At 49.2% G+C, this 14,588-nt stretch overlaps 1 protein-coding gene across 1 annotated transcript in view; it reads left to right on the top strand.

The window, feature by feature from the left end:
* The window catches only part of LOC106590572 (myotubularin-related protein 6), a 32,931-nt gene that overhangs the window by 11,759 nt on the left and 6,584 nt on the right, over positions 1-14,588 (top strand). The window contains exons 2-8 of the mRNA XM_014181681.2: positions 1,237-1,356; positions 4,506-4,668; positions 4,976-5,133; positions 5,255-5,383; positions 9,121-9,255; positions 9,345-9,477; positions 9,620-9,729. Of these exons, the coding sequence (XP_014037156.2) occupies positions 1,237-1,356; positions 4,506-4,668; positions 4,976-5,133; positions 5,255-5,383; positions 9,121-9,255; positions 9,345-9,477; positions 9,620-9,729 (948 nt within the window). The remainder of the gene's footprint in view (positions 1-1,236; positions 1,357-4,505; positions 4,669-4,975; positions 5,134-5,254; positions 5,384-9,120; positions 9,256-9,344; positions 9,478-9,619; positions 9,730-14,588) is intronic.

Here is a 14,588-nt window from a genome sequence, read left to right as displayed (position 1 = left end):
TGTGATCTCTACAGCCCTGTGATCTCTACAGCCCTGTCGCTGCGATCTCTACAGCCCTGTCGCTGCGATCTCTACAGCCCTGTCGCTGCGATCTCTACAGCCGCTGCGATCTCTACAGCCGCTGCGATCTCTACAGCCCTGTCGCTGTGATCTCTACAGCCGCTGTGATCTCTACAGCCGCTGTGATCTCTACAGCCGCTGTGATCTCTACAGTGCTGTTGCTGTGATCTCTACAGTGCTGTCGCTGTGATCTCTACAGTGCTGTGATCTCTACAGTGCTGCCGGGTGGACATCACTAGCAACACGCAGGCTCAAACACGGCTACATTCTTATTTATTAAAACTGCTATTGTATCTATTCTCTCTTCTCGCTCGAAATGAAAAGCCATACAAGCTCAGATCTCATGCTAACAGTCCCGAAAATGTTACCAGAGCATGGAAATGGGTCCTTTCATTACTCAGCCCCCTGGTGTTGGAATTCCCTCCCAGCCAACCTACAACTACAGGTCCTGGTGTCCCTGGAGGAGGTCAATGGGCAAATAGAGAAACTGGTTGTTGAGACATGTAGTTGTTTCTAGATGTCACCTGATGTCACTAGTTTGCGTTGTCTTATGTAAGGAAGCATGTTTTACTTTACACACACACACACACACACACACACACACACACACACACACACACACACACACACACACAACGAGACTGTTTGCTTGCTGTTGTATTTGTGCTGTTGCCAGTATCTTCTGTCTGTGTTGTCCGTTTTGTCTTACTTCTAAAACATTTTTTTATCTCAGCCCCCGTCCCCAATTTTGTTCTTAATTGACTTGCCTAGTTCAATAAATAAAAATAGGGACAGTTTTTTTCTTGGATCTATGTGTTTGAGTGAGAGAGGTCGAGAGGAGGAAAGGGGGAGAAAGAGAGAGCGAGAGAGAATAACAGTGCGTTCATGTGTGGGAGCTGAGATGAGTTGAGGGAAGTTTATTGAAATTCCAGTAACAGGTGACATGCAAGTCACAGCCACTCCAAAGCTCTTCTATATATACAGCTGTAATTATAACTGCCAGCCTTTCTTCCTGGCTAAGTGGCTAATGCTCTGCTTGTTGTATAACTGACAACAAGTACTGTGTCTGACACATCTATAAAGATTGACAGCTGTGTTTCCTATTTCAGTTCTGTGGGTGGGGTCATTGTTTACCTGGGTTCTAACCGTTGTTTACCTGTGTGTGTACTTGTGCAGGTGGAGCAGGTGCGTCTGTTGGACCGCTTCAGTAACAAGTCGACCAGCGGGAGGCTGCACCTGACGGCTACACACCTCATCTTCGTGGAGAGCAATGCCGCCGCTGCACAGGAGATCTGGGTGAGAAGGACCTTTATTCAATGCAGAACACACCTTCCTTTAGCTCCTGCTTGACACACACATCTACAGTGTACTTGACACATGGGTGTTTGATTGTGTGGGCGTATTGTTGCCTGTCTAGCAGTGAACGAGATTTACTGTTGAGACACCGTGGGAACCGGGTTCAGCCTTCCTCACGTGACAACTGTTGCTACAATAACCTGCCGGCCCCGCCTTGTCTCCCGTCGCCTTGGTAACGTGTTGACAGTGCTAGGTGGAAAGGGAAGGAGGGAGAGATGAAGGAGAGGGAGTAGGAATGGCCTATGTTAAGCAGCTGAATCAGGTGTGTTAGCTGGTGCTGGGCTGGAGCCTGGAACACAAGTCTGGAAACCCTGTGGCTCTTCAGGGCTTTCAGTCACATCTCTGGTTTATGAAGTTACAGTCTACAGATTTTAGCAGAGAAACTGCTGCCAATGTTCCTACACAATTCCTTCCTCTTCTACTGTTGATCGCAGGGAAAGTATGTGTGTAGGAGTTAATTTGGTAGCTATCAGTCAGTCAGCATTTTAAGCATGGGAAACATATGTTTACATTGCCAAATGCAAGTGAAATGGATAAACAAAAGGGAAATAAACAATCAGAAATGAATAGTAAGCATTACGCACACAAGTTTTAATTTATATTAAAGAGTAATGTTTACTATTCATTTCTGATTGTTTATTTCCCTTTTGTTTATCCATTTCACTGTAGACATTTCAAATGTTATATTATTGGCTACAGTGTTATAACAATGTGCAAATAGTTGAAGTACAAAAGGGAAAATAAATAAATAGATAAATATAAGTTGTATTTACTATGGTGTTTGTTCTTCACTGGTTGACATTTTCTTGTGGTAACAGGTCACACATCTTGCTGCTGTGATGGCACACTGGTATTTCACCCAGTAGATATGGGAGTTTATCAAGCTTGGATTTATTTTCAAATTCTTTGTGGGTCTGTGTAATCTGAGGGAAATATGTGTCTCTAATATGGTCATACATTTGGCAGGAGGTTAGGAAGTGCAGCGCAGTTTCCACCTCATTTTGTGGGCAGTGTGCACATAGCCTGTCTTCTCTTAAGAGCCAGGTCTGCCTACGGCGGCCTTTCTCAGTTGGAAAGCTATGCTCACTGAGTCTGTACATAGTCAAAGTTTCCTTAAGTTGGGGTCAGTCACAGTGGTCAGGTATTCTGCCACTGTGTACTCTCGGTTTAGGGCCAAATAACATTCCTGTTTGCTGTTTCTTTGTTAATTACTTGACACATTGGAAATAATATTTTCTCATGATTTGGTTGGGTCTAATTGTGTTGCTGTCCTGGGGCTATGTGGGGTGTGTTTGTGAACAGAGCCCCAGGACCAACTTGCTTAGGGGACTCTTCTCCAGGTTCATCTCTCTGTAGGTGAGGGCTTTGTGATGGAAGGTGTTGGGTTCTGAAAATATGAAATATACTAATTCATGTTAATGAGAGGGGAATGTATAACGTTTATATTCTGTCCGGATATGTTATTGTTATCCATCAGGGATCCTACGGGAGGTGAAAAGACAGCCTGGTACGAGTCAACCTGACAGCCGTGCGTTGGGGCGGAGCACTTTGGGCCGAGGTCAGATCAGATGAAGTGAGGAAGAACAGATATCACTAAGGTTCTGTCTAGCAACAGAGATGCATTGGCTGTTCAGACGTGTAGAAGGAGACTCAGCATAGGAGAAAGGGTTAAATATCAGTGCTTGTGTGAATGTCTTATGCAGCTGTATCGACCCAATGGGTGAATGAACTTGGTTTGAGCTTTATTAAGCGTCCGTGAGTTTTAATAGGTTAATTTAGAACCTGACAAAGTTTTGGGAATTGCTTCCTTTTTAGGTGGTTGTAGAATTTAACGGCTCTTTTCTGGATTTTGAAAATTAGCAGGTATCGGCCTAAATCTGCTCTGCATGCATTATTTGGTGTTTTACGTTCTACACAGATTATGTTTTTGCAGAATTCTGCATGCATGCAGAGTCTTAATTTGGTGTTTGTCCCATTTTGTGAATTCTTTTTTTTGTGTGTTCTAGGGCAAGAGTGTCTAGATGGAATTTGTATTCGTGGTCCTGGCAACTGGACCTTTTTTGGAACACCATTATTTTGGTCTTACTGAGATTTACTGTCAGGGCCCAGGTCTGACAGAATCTGTGCAGAAGATCTAGGTGCTGCTGTAGGCCCTCCTTGGTTGGGGACAGATCTAGGTGCTGCTGTAGGCCCTCCTTGGTTGGGGACAGATCTAGGTGCTGCTGTAGGCCCTCCTTGGTTGGGGACAGATCTAGGTGCTGCTGTAGGCCCTCCTTGGTTGGGGACAGATCTAGGTGCTGCTGTAGGCACTCCTTGGTTGGGGACAGAAGCACCAGATCATCAGTAGACATTTGACTTCAGATTCTAGTAGGGTGAGGCCGGGTGCTGCAGACACTAGGGCCCTTGTCAATTCATAGTTAAAAGTGTTGATGAGGGTGGGGCTTAAGCTGCCCCCCCCCCCCCCCCCCAGCACTGAGGAAATCTGCTTTTGTTTTTCACATAATAGCTGCACACTTGTGGTTTGTGTACATGGATTTTATAATGTTGTATGTTTTCCCCCCCAACACCACTTTCACTCACTTGTCACACACACACACACACACACACACACACACACACACACACACACACACACACACACACACCTCTGTCTGTGCTGGAATGTTCTGCTAGTGATTAACTATGCTGATGAATGCACATTTGAGTAACTTCCCAGGATCAAAGTCCCTATAGAGTTGTGGGTTATCTAATATGCATTCACACACTGCTGACATACAGAAAGATATATGATGATCTATGCTGATTGCGGTGTGTGTGTGTGTGTGTGTGTGTGTGTGTGTGTGTGTGTGTGTGTGTGTGTGTGTGTGTGTGTGTGTGTGTGTGTGTGTGTGTGTGTGTGTGTGTGTGTGTGTGTGTGTGTGTGTGTGTGTGTGTGTGTGTGTGTGTGTGTGTGTGAAATGTTCAATAGAGCGAGAGAATAAAATAAAGTCCACCTGTATAAATGACATCAGACTGAACATGTCCAGTATTTAGGCCATGTGTCATGATCAGTCTATCAGGTGTCATGTCTGTTTTGTCTTCCCCTCCAGATCCTGCACCACCACATAGGGTCAGTGGAGAAGCTGTCGTTGACCACCAGCGGTTGTCCTCTGGTCATCCAGTGTCGTAACTTCAGAGTGGTCCACTTTGTGGTCCAGAGAGAGAGAGACTGTCACGATATCTACAGCTCACTGCTCAGACTGCTACGACCAGGTACCTAATGTGTGTCTGGGTCTCTGTCTTTGAGTGTGTGCAAGATGCTTGAGTCAAGTGAAGTTTCAAAAGAATGTTCACATTTTCTCTCTCTCTTCCCCTTCTACTCTCCTTCCCTCCCTCTCTCCTCATCTTCCCTCCCCTTTCTCCCTCCCCCTTCTCCTCTCCATCATCTCCCTCCTCTCCCTCCCTCTCTCTCCTCCTCCCTCTTCTCTCCCACCCCTCCCCCTCTCCCCCTTCTCCATCTCGCTACTCTCTGCCTCCTCCTCCTCTTTCTTCTCCTCTCCATCTCTCTCTCCCTTCCTAGTATCCTATGAGGAGCTCTATGCGTTCTCCTACAACCCCAAGCAGAACGAGCAACAGAGAGAGGAGGGCTGGCAGCTCATCGACTTGGGGGCGGAGTTTGAGAGGATGGGCGTCCCCTGCGACCAATGGCAGCTCACTGACGTCAACAGGAACTACAAGGTGGGGGGTCTATCAATAGTAAATGTTAGAGGCGTTGGCCCTGTCCAGAAACAACCCTTTGGTGTCTCCAGATCTAATGGAATAGTATTGTAATGTAATATTCCCTCTCGTTGTGTTGTAGATATGTGAGACGTATCCCAGGGACCTGTATGTGCCCATCACAGCCAGTAAGCCCATCATCGTCGGCAGCTCCAAGTTCAGGAGCAAAGGACGCTTCCCTGTCCTCACATACTTCTACCAGGAGAAGAAGGTAACACCTAACCCTTACCCATTTTCCTCCTAACCCTACTCAGCTTCCTCTTAACCCTTACCCAGCTTCCTCCTAACCCTGACCCAGCTTCCTCCTGACCCAGCTTCCTCCTAACCCTGACCCAGCTTCCTCCTAACCCTGACCCAGCTTCCTCCTAACCCTGACCCAGCTTCCTCCTAACCCTGACCCAGCTTCCTCCTAACCCTGACCCAGCTTCCTCCTAACCCTGACCCAGCTTCCTCCTAACCCTACTCAGCTTCCTCCTAACCCTACTCAGCTTCCTCCTAACCCTACTCAGCTTCCTCCTAACCCTGACCCAGCTTCCTCCTAACCCTACTCAGCTTCCTCCTAACCCTGACCCAGCTTCCTCCTAACCCTGACCCAGCTTCCTCCTAACCCTGACCCAGCTTCCTCCTAACCCTGACCCAGCTTCCTCCTAACCCTACCCAGCTTCCTCCTAACCCTACCCAGCTTCCTCCTAACCCTACCCAGCTTCCTCTTAACCCTGACCCAGCTTCCTCCTAACCCTGACCCAGCTTCCTCCTAACCCTTACCCGACCCAGCTTCCTCCTTACCCTACCCAGCTTCCTCTTAACCCTTACCCAGCTTCCTCCTAACCCTCACCCAGCTTCCTCCTAACCCTTACCCTACCCAGCTTCCTCCTAACCCTGACCCAGCTTCCTCCTAACCCTTACCTCACCCAGCTTCCTCCTACCTTACCCAGCTTCCTCCTACCTTACCCAGCGTCCTCCTAACCCTTACCTTACCCAGCGTCCTCCTAACCCTTACCCTACCCAGCGTCCTCCTAACCCTTACCTCACCCAGCGTCCTCCTAACCCTTACCCAGCGTCCTCCTAACCCTCACCCAGCTTCCTCCTAACCCTTACCTTACCCAGCTTCCTCCTAACCCTTACCTTACCCAGCGTCCTCCTAACCCCCACCCAGCTTCCTCCTAACCCTTACCTTACCCAGCGTCCTCCTAACCCTTACCTTACCCAGCGTCCTCCTAACCCTTACCTTACCCAGCTTCCTCCTAACCCTCACCCAGCTTCCTCCTAACCCTTACCTTACCCAGCGTCCTCCTAACCCTTACCTTACCCAGCGTCCTCCTAACCCTTACCTTACCCAGCGTCCTCCTAACCCTTACCTTACCCAGCGTCCTCCTAACCCTTACCTTACCCAGCGTCCTCCTAACCCTTACCTTACCCAGCGTCCTCCTAACCCTTACCCAGCGTCCTCCTAACCCTTACCCAGCGTCCTCCTAACCCTTACCCAGCGTCCTCCTAACCCTTACCTTACCCAGCTTCCTCCTAACCCTTACCTTACCCAGCGTCCTCCTAACCCTTACCTTACCCAGCGTCCTCCTAACCCTTACCTCACCCAGCGTCCTCCTAACCCTTACCCAGCTTCCTCCTAACCCTTACCAGCGTCCTCCTAACCCTTACCTTACCCAGCGTCCTCCTAACCCTCACCCAGCTTCCTCCTAACCCTTACCCAGCGTCCTCCTAACCCTTACCTTACCCAGCGTCCTCCTAACCCCCACCCAGCTTCCTCCTAACCCTTACCTTACCCAGCGTCCTCCTAACCCTTACCCAGCGTCCTCCTAACCCTTACCCAGCTTCCTCCTAACCCTCACCCAGCTTCCTCCTAACCCTTACCTTACCCAGCGTCCTCCTAACCCTCACCCAGCTTCCTCCTAACCCTTACCTTACCCAGCGTCCTCCTAACCCTTACCTTACCCAGCGTCCTCCTAACCCTTACCCAGCGTCCTCCTTACCCAGCGTCCTCCTAACCCTTACCTTACCCAGCGTCCTCCTAACCCTTACCTTACCCAGCTTCCTCCTAACCCTTACCTTACCCAGCTTCCTCCTAACCCTTACCTTACCCAGCGTCCTCCTAACCCTTACCTTACCCAGCGTCCTCCTAACCCTTACCTCACCCAGCTTCCTCCTAACCCTTACCCAGCGTCCTCCTAACCCTCACCCAGCGTCCTCCTAACCCTTACCCAGCGTCCTCCTAACCCTTACCCAGCGTCCTCCTAACCCTTACCTTACCCAGCGTCCTCCTAACCCTTACCTTACCCAGCTTCCTCCTAACCCTTACCTTACCCAGCTTCCTCCTAACCCTTACCTTACCCAGCTTCCTCCTAACCCTTACCTTACCCAGCGTCCTCCTAACCCTTACCTTACCCAGCGTCCTCCTAACCCTTACCTTACCCAGCGTCCTCCTAACCCTTACCCAGCGTCCTCCTAACCCTTACCCAGCGTCCTCCTAACCCTTACCTTACCCAGCGTCCTCCTAACCCTTACCTTACCCAGCGTCCTCCTAACCCTTACCCAGCGTCCTCCTAACCCTTACCCAGCGTCCTCCTAACCCTTACCCAGCGTCCTCCTAACCCTTACCTTACCCAGCGTCCTCCTAACCCTTACCCAGCGTCCTCCTAACCCTTACCCAGCGTCCTCCTAACCCTTACCCAGCTTCCTCCTAACCCTCACCCAGCTTCCTCCTAACCCTTACCTTACCCAGCGTCCTCCTAACCCTTACCTCACCCAGCGTCCTCCTAACCCTCACCCAGCTTCCTCCTAACCCTTACCTTACCCAGCTTCCTCCTAACCCTCACCCAGCTTCCTCCTAACCCTTACCTTACCCAGCGTCCTCCTAACCCTTACCTCACCCAGCGTCCTCCTAACCCTCACCCAGCTTCCTCCTAACCCTTACCTTACCCAGCTTCCTCCTAACCCTTACCCAGCTTCCTCCTAACCCTTACCCTACCCAGCGTCCTCCTAACCCTCACCCAGCGTCCTCCTAACCCTTACCTCACCCAGCGTCCTCCTAACCCTTACCTTACCCAGCGTCCTCCTAACCCTTACCTTACCCAGCGTCCTCCTAACCCTTACCCAGCGTCCTCCTAACCCTTACCCAGCGTCCTCCTAACCCTTACCCAGCGTCCTCCTAACCCTTACCCAGCGTCCTCCTAACCCTTACCCAGCGTCCTCCTAACCCTTACCCAGCGTCCTCCTAACCCTTACCTTACCCAGCGTCCTCCTAACCCTCACCCAGCGTCCTCCTAACCCTTACCCAGCGTCCTCCTAACCCTTACCCAGCGTCCTCCTAACCCTCACCTTACCCAGCGTCCTCCTAACCCTCACCTTACCCAGCGTCCTCCTAACCCTCACCTTACCCAGCGTCCTCCTAACCCTTACCCAGCGTCCTCCTAACCCTTACCTTACCCAGCGTCCTCCTAACCCTTACCCAGCGTCCTCCTAACCCTTACCCAGCGTCCTCCTAACCCTTACCCTACCCAGCGTCCTCCTAACCCTTACCTTACCCAGCGTCCTCCTAACCCCCACCCAGCGTCCTCCTAACCCTTACCCAGCGTCCTCCTAACCCTTACCTTACCCAGCATCCTCCTAACCCTTACCTTACCCAGCGTCCTCCTAACCCTTACCCAGCGTCCTCCTAACCCTTACCTTACCCAGCATCCTCCTAACATTTTACCTACATCCCAAACCTACATATAACCCAGTGGAGGCTGCTGAGGGGAGGAAGGCTCATAATAATGTCTAGAACGGAGTGAATGGAATGGCTTCAAACAGTTGGAAACCATATGTTTGATTCCATTCCACTGATTCCACTCCAGTCATTAACACAAGCACGTCCTCCTCCTGTGATATTATCCCTAAAACATCGTCAGATATGTGTGGCCTAATCTGTATGCTTGTCTCCGCCCCCTGCAGGCAGCGGTGTGTCGGTGCAGCCAGCCTCTCTCTGGGTTCAGCGCACGATGCCTGGAGGACGAGAGCATGCTGCAGGCCATCAGCAAAGCCAATCACAACAGCCGATTTGTCTACGTCATGGATACCAGGCCCAAGGTACCCAATCCCGACATGGCTAGCTATCTCTTCCCACAGAAGTATGTGGACATTCTCAGTCCCTCTGTAATCTTCCTCCCTGTCTGCAGTTGAATGCCATGGCCAACAGAGCAGCTGGTAAAGGCTATGAGAATGAAGATAACTACTCCAACATCCGCTTTCAGTTTGTGGGGATCGAGAACATCCACGTGATGAGGACCAGCCTACAGAAACTACTGGAAGGTTGGTTACGCTCACACTCACTCACTCACTCACTCACTCACTCACTCACTCACTCACTCACTCACTCACTCACTCACTCACTCACTCACTCACTCAGCACAGACAGACACTCAGACTCCCTCTACCTCTCTCTGTCTCTTAGTGGTGGGAACTCGTTCTCTGTCAGTGAATGACTACCTGCTGGGCTTGGAGAGCTGTGGTTGGCTACGACACGTCAAAGCTGTGGTAGACGCAGCCATCTTCCTCACCAAGGTAAGGCCATGGGCCTCCAATCCCCTTCTGTTCTACAGATCTAGTTAGTCCCATCCCCTTCTGTTCTACAGATCTAGTTAGTCCCATCCCCTTCTGTTCTACAGATCTAGTTAGTCCAATCCCCTTCTGCTCTACAGATCTAGTTAGTCCCATCCCCTTCTGCTCTACAGATCTAGTTAGTCCCATCCCCTTCTGTTCTACAGATCTAGTTAGTCCAATCCCCTTCTGCTCTACAGATCTAGTTAGTCCCATCCCCTTCTGCTCTACAGATCTAGTTAGTCCCATCCCCTTCTGTTCTACAGATCTAGTTAGTCCAATCCCCTTCTGCTCTACAGATCTAGTTAGTCCCATCCCCTTCTGTTCTACAGATCTAGTTAGTCCAATCCCCTTCTGCTCTACAGAGCTAGTTAGTCCCATCCCCTTCTGCTCTACAGATCTAGTTAGTCCCATCCCCTTCTGTTCTACAGATCTAGTTAGTCCCATCCCCTTCTGTTCTACAGATCTAGTTAGTCCCATCCCCTTCTGCTCTACAGATCTAGTTAGTCCCATCCCCTTCTGCTCTACAGATCTAGTTAGTCCCATCCCCTTCTGCTCTACAGAGCTAGTTAGTCCCATCCCCTTCTGTTCTACAGATCTAGTTAGTCCAATCCCCTTCTGTTCTACAGATCTAGTTAGTCCCATCCCCTTCTGTTCTACAGATCTAGTTAGTCCCATCCCCTTCTGTTCTACAGAGCTAGTTAGTCCCATCCCCTTCTGTTCTACAGATCTAGTTAGTCCCATCCCCTTCTGTTCTACAGATCTAGTTAGTCCCATCCCCTTCTGCTCTACAGATCTAGTTAGTCCCATCCCCTTCTGTTCTACAGATCTAGTTAGTCCCATCCCCTTCTGTTCTACAGATCTAGTTAGTCCCATCCCCTTCTGTTCTACAGAGCTAGTTAGTCCCATCCCCTTCTGCTCTACAGAGCTAGTTAGTCCAATCCCCTTCTGCTCTACAGATCTAGTTAGTCCAATCCCCTTCTGTTCTACAGATCTAGTTAGTCCCATCCCCTTCTGCTCTACAGATCTAGTTAGTCCCATCCCCTTCTGTTCTACAGAGCTAGTTAGTCCCATCCCCTTCTGTTCTACAGATCTAGTTAGTCCCATCCCCTTCTGCTCTACAGATCTAGTTAGTCCCATCCCCTTCTGTTCTACAGAGCTAGTTAGTCCCATCCCCTTCTGTTCTACAGATCTAGTTAGTCCCATCCCCTTCTGCTCTACAGATCTAGTTAGTCCCATCCCCTTCTGTTCTACAGATCTAGTTAGTCCCATCCCCTTCTGCTCTACAGATCTAGTTAGTCCCATCCCCTTCTGCTCTACAGATCTAGTTAGTCCCATCCCCTTCTGCTCTACAGATCTAGTTAGTCCCATCCCCTTCTGTTCTACAGATCTAGTTAGTCCCATCCCCTTCTGCTCTACAGATCTAGTTAGTCCCATCCCCTTCTGCTCTACAGATCTAGTTAGTCCCATCCCCTTCTGTTCTACAGATCTAGTTAGTCCCATCCCCTTCTGTTCTGCAGATCTAGTTAGTCCCATCCCCTTCTGCTCTACAGATCTAGTTAGTCCCATCCCCTTCTGTTCTACAGATCTAGTTAGTCCCATCCCCTTCTGCTCTACAGATCTAGTTAGTCCCATCCCCTTCTGTTCTACAGATCTAGTTAGTCCCATCCCCTTCTGTTCTACAGATCTAGTTAGTCCCATCCCCTTCTGTTCTACAGATCTAGTTAGTCCCATCCCCTTCTGTTCTACAGATCTAGTTAGTCCCATCCCCTTCTGCTCTACAGATCTAGTTAGTCCCATCCCCTTCTGTTCTACAGATCTAGTTAGTCCCATCCCCTTCTGTTCTACAGATCTAGTTAGTCCCATCCCCTTCTGCTCTACAGATCTAGTTAGTCCCATCCCCTTCTGCTCTACAGATCTAGTTAGTCCCATCCCCTTCTGCTCTACAGATCTAGTTAGTCCAATCCCCTTCTGCTCTACAGATCTAGTTAGTCCAATCCCCTTCTGCTCTACAGATCTAGTTAGTCCCATCCCCTTCTGTTCTACAGATCTAGTTAGTCCAATCCCCTTCTGTTCTACAGATCTAGTTAGTCCCATCCCCTTCTGCTCTACAGATCTAGTTAGTCCCATCCCCTTCTGCTCTACAGATCTAGTTAGTCCCATCCCCTTCTGCTCTACAGATCTAGTTAGTCCCATCCCCTTCTGTTCTACAGATCTAGTTAGTCCCATCCCCTTCTGTTCTACAGATCTAGTTAGTCCAATCCCCTTCTGTTCTACAGATCTAGTTAGTCCCATCCCCTTCTGTTCTACAGATCTAGTTAGTCCCATCCCCTTCTGCTCTACAGATCTAGTTAGTCCCATCCCCTTCTGCTCTACAGATCTAGTTAGTCCCATCCCCTTCTGTTCTACAGATCTAGTTAGTCCCATCCCCTTCTGTTCTACAGATCTAGTTAGTCCCATCCCCTTCTGTTCTACAGATCTAGTTAGTCCCATCCCCTTCTGTTCTACAGATCTAGTTAGTCCCATCCCCTTCTGCTCTACAGATCTAGTTAGTCCCATCCCCTTCTGCTCTACAGATCTAGTTAGTCCCATCCCCTTCTGCTCTACAGATCTAGTTAGTCCCATCCCCTTCTGTTCTACAGATCTAGTTAGTCCCATCCCCTTCTGTTCTACAGATCTAGTTAGTCCCATCCCCTTCTGTTCTACAGATCTAGTTAGTCCCATCCCCTTCTGCTCTACAGAGCTAGTTAGTCCCATCCCCTTCTGTTCTACAGATCTAGTTAGTCCCATCCCCTTCTGTTCTACAGATCTAGTTAGTCCCATCCCCTTCTGTTCTACAGATCTAGTTAGTCCAATCCCCTTCTGCTCTACAGATCTAGTTAGTCCCATCCCCTTCTGCTCTACAGATCTAGTTAGTCCCATCCCCTTCTGTTCTACAGATCTAGTTAGTCCCATCCCCTTCTGTTCTACAGATCTAGTTAGTCCCATCCCCTTCTGTTCTACAGATCTAGTTAGTCCCATCCCCTTCTGTTCTACAGATCTAGTTAGTCCCATCCCCTTCTGCTCTACAGATCTAGTTAGTCCCATCCCCTTCTGCTCTACAGATCTAGTTAGTCCCATCCCCTTCTGTTCTACAGATCTAGTTAGTCCAATCCCCTTCTGCTCTACAGATCTAGTTAGTCCCATCCCCTTCTGTTCTACAGATCTAGTTAGTCCCATCCCCTTCTGTTCTACAGAGCTAGTTAGTCCCATCCCCTTCTGTTCTACAGATCTAGTTAGTCCCATCCCCTTCTGTTCTACAGATCTAGTTAGTCCCATCCCCTTCTGCTCTACAGAGCTAGTTAGTCCCATCCCCTTCTGCTCTACAGAGCTAGTTAGTCCCATCCCCTTCTGCTCTACAGAGCTAGTTAGTCCCATCCCCTTCTGCTCTACAGAGCTAGTTAGTCCCATCCCCTTCTGTTCTACAGATCTAGTTAGTCCCATCCCCTTCTGTTCTACAGATCTAGTTAGTCCCATCCCCTTCTGCTCTACAGATCTAGTTAGTCCCATCCCCTTCTGTTCTACAGATCTAGTTAGTCCCATCCCCTTCTGCTCTACAGATCTAGTTAGTCCCATCCCCTTCTGTTCTACAGATCTAGTTAGTCCCATCCCCTTCTGTTCTACAGATCTAGTTAGTCCCATCCCCTTCTGTTCTACAGATCTAGTTAGTCCCATCCCCTTCTGCTCTACAGATCTAGTTAGTCCCATCCCCTTCTGCTCTACAGATCTAGTTAGTCCCATCCCCTTCTGCTCTACAGATCTAGTTAGTCCCATCCCCTTCTGTTCTACAGATCTAGTTAGTCCCATCCCCTTCTGCTCTACAGATCTAGTTAGTCCCATCCCCTTCTGCTCTACAGATCTAGTTAGTCCCATCCCCTTCTGCTCTACAGATCTAGTTAGTCCCATCCCCTTCTGCTCTACAGATCTAGTTAGTCCAATCCCCTTCTGCTCTACAGATCTAGTTAGTCCAATCCCCTTCTGCTCTACAGATCTAGTTAGTCCCATCCCCTTCTGTTCTACAGATCTAGTTAGTCCAATCCCCTTCTGTTCTACAGATCTAGTTAGTCCCATCCCCTTCTGCTCTACAGATCTAGTTAGTCCCATCCCCTTCTGCTCTACAGATCTAGTTAGTCCCATCCCCTTCTGTTCTACAGATCTAGTTAGTCCCATCCCCTTCTGTTCTACAGATCTAGTTAGTCCAATCCCCTTCTGTTCTACAGATCTAGTTAGTCCCATCCCCTTCTGTTCTACAGATCTAGTTAGTCCCATCCCCTTCTGCTCTACAGATCTAGTTAGTCCCATCCCCTTCTGCTCTACAGATCTAGTTAGTCCCATCCCCTTCTGTTCTACATATCTAGTTAGTCCCATCCCCTTCTGTTCTACAGATCTAGTTAGTCCCATCCCCTTCTGTTCTACAGATCTAGTTAGTCCCATCCCCTTCTGTTCTACAGATCTAGTTAGTCCCATCCCCTTCTGTTCTACAGATCTAGTTAATCCCATCCCCTTCTGCTCTACAGATCTAGTTAGTCCCATCCCCTTCTGCTCTACAGATCTAGTTAGTCCCATCCCCTTCTGCTCTACAGATCTAGTTAGTCCCATCCCCTTCTGCTCTACAGATCTAGTTAGTCCCATCCCCTTCTGCTCTACAGATCTAGTTAGTCCCATCCCCTTCTGTTCTACAGATCTAGTTAGTCCCATCCCCTTCTGTTCTACAGATCTAGTTAGTCCCATCCCCTTCTGTTCTACAGATCTAGTTAGTCCCATCCCCTTCTGCTCTACAGATC

The sequence above is a fragment of the Salmo salar genome, chromosome ssa29, assembly GCF_905237065.1.
Source record: "Salmo salar chromosome ssa29, Ssal_v3.1, whole genome shotgun sequence".
In the NCBI taxonomy this organism is placed as follows: domain Eukaryota; kingdom Metazoa; phylum Chordata; class Actinopteri; order Salmoniformes; family Salmonidae; genus Salmo; species Salmo salar.
Note: the sequence above shows the minus strand (reverse complement) of the source record. Positions and strands in the feature narration are given on the sequence as shown.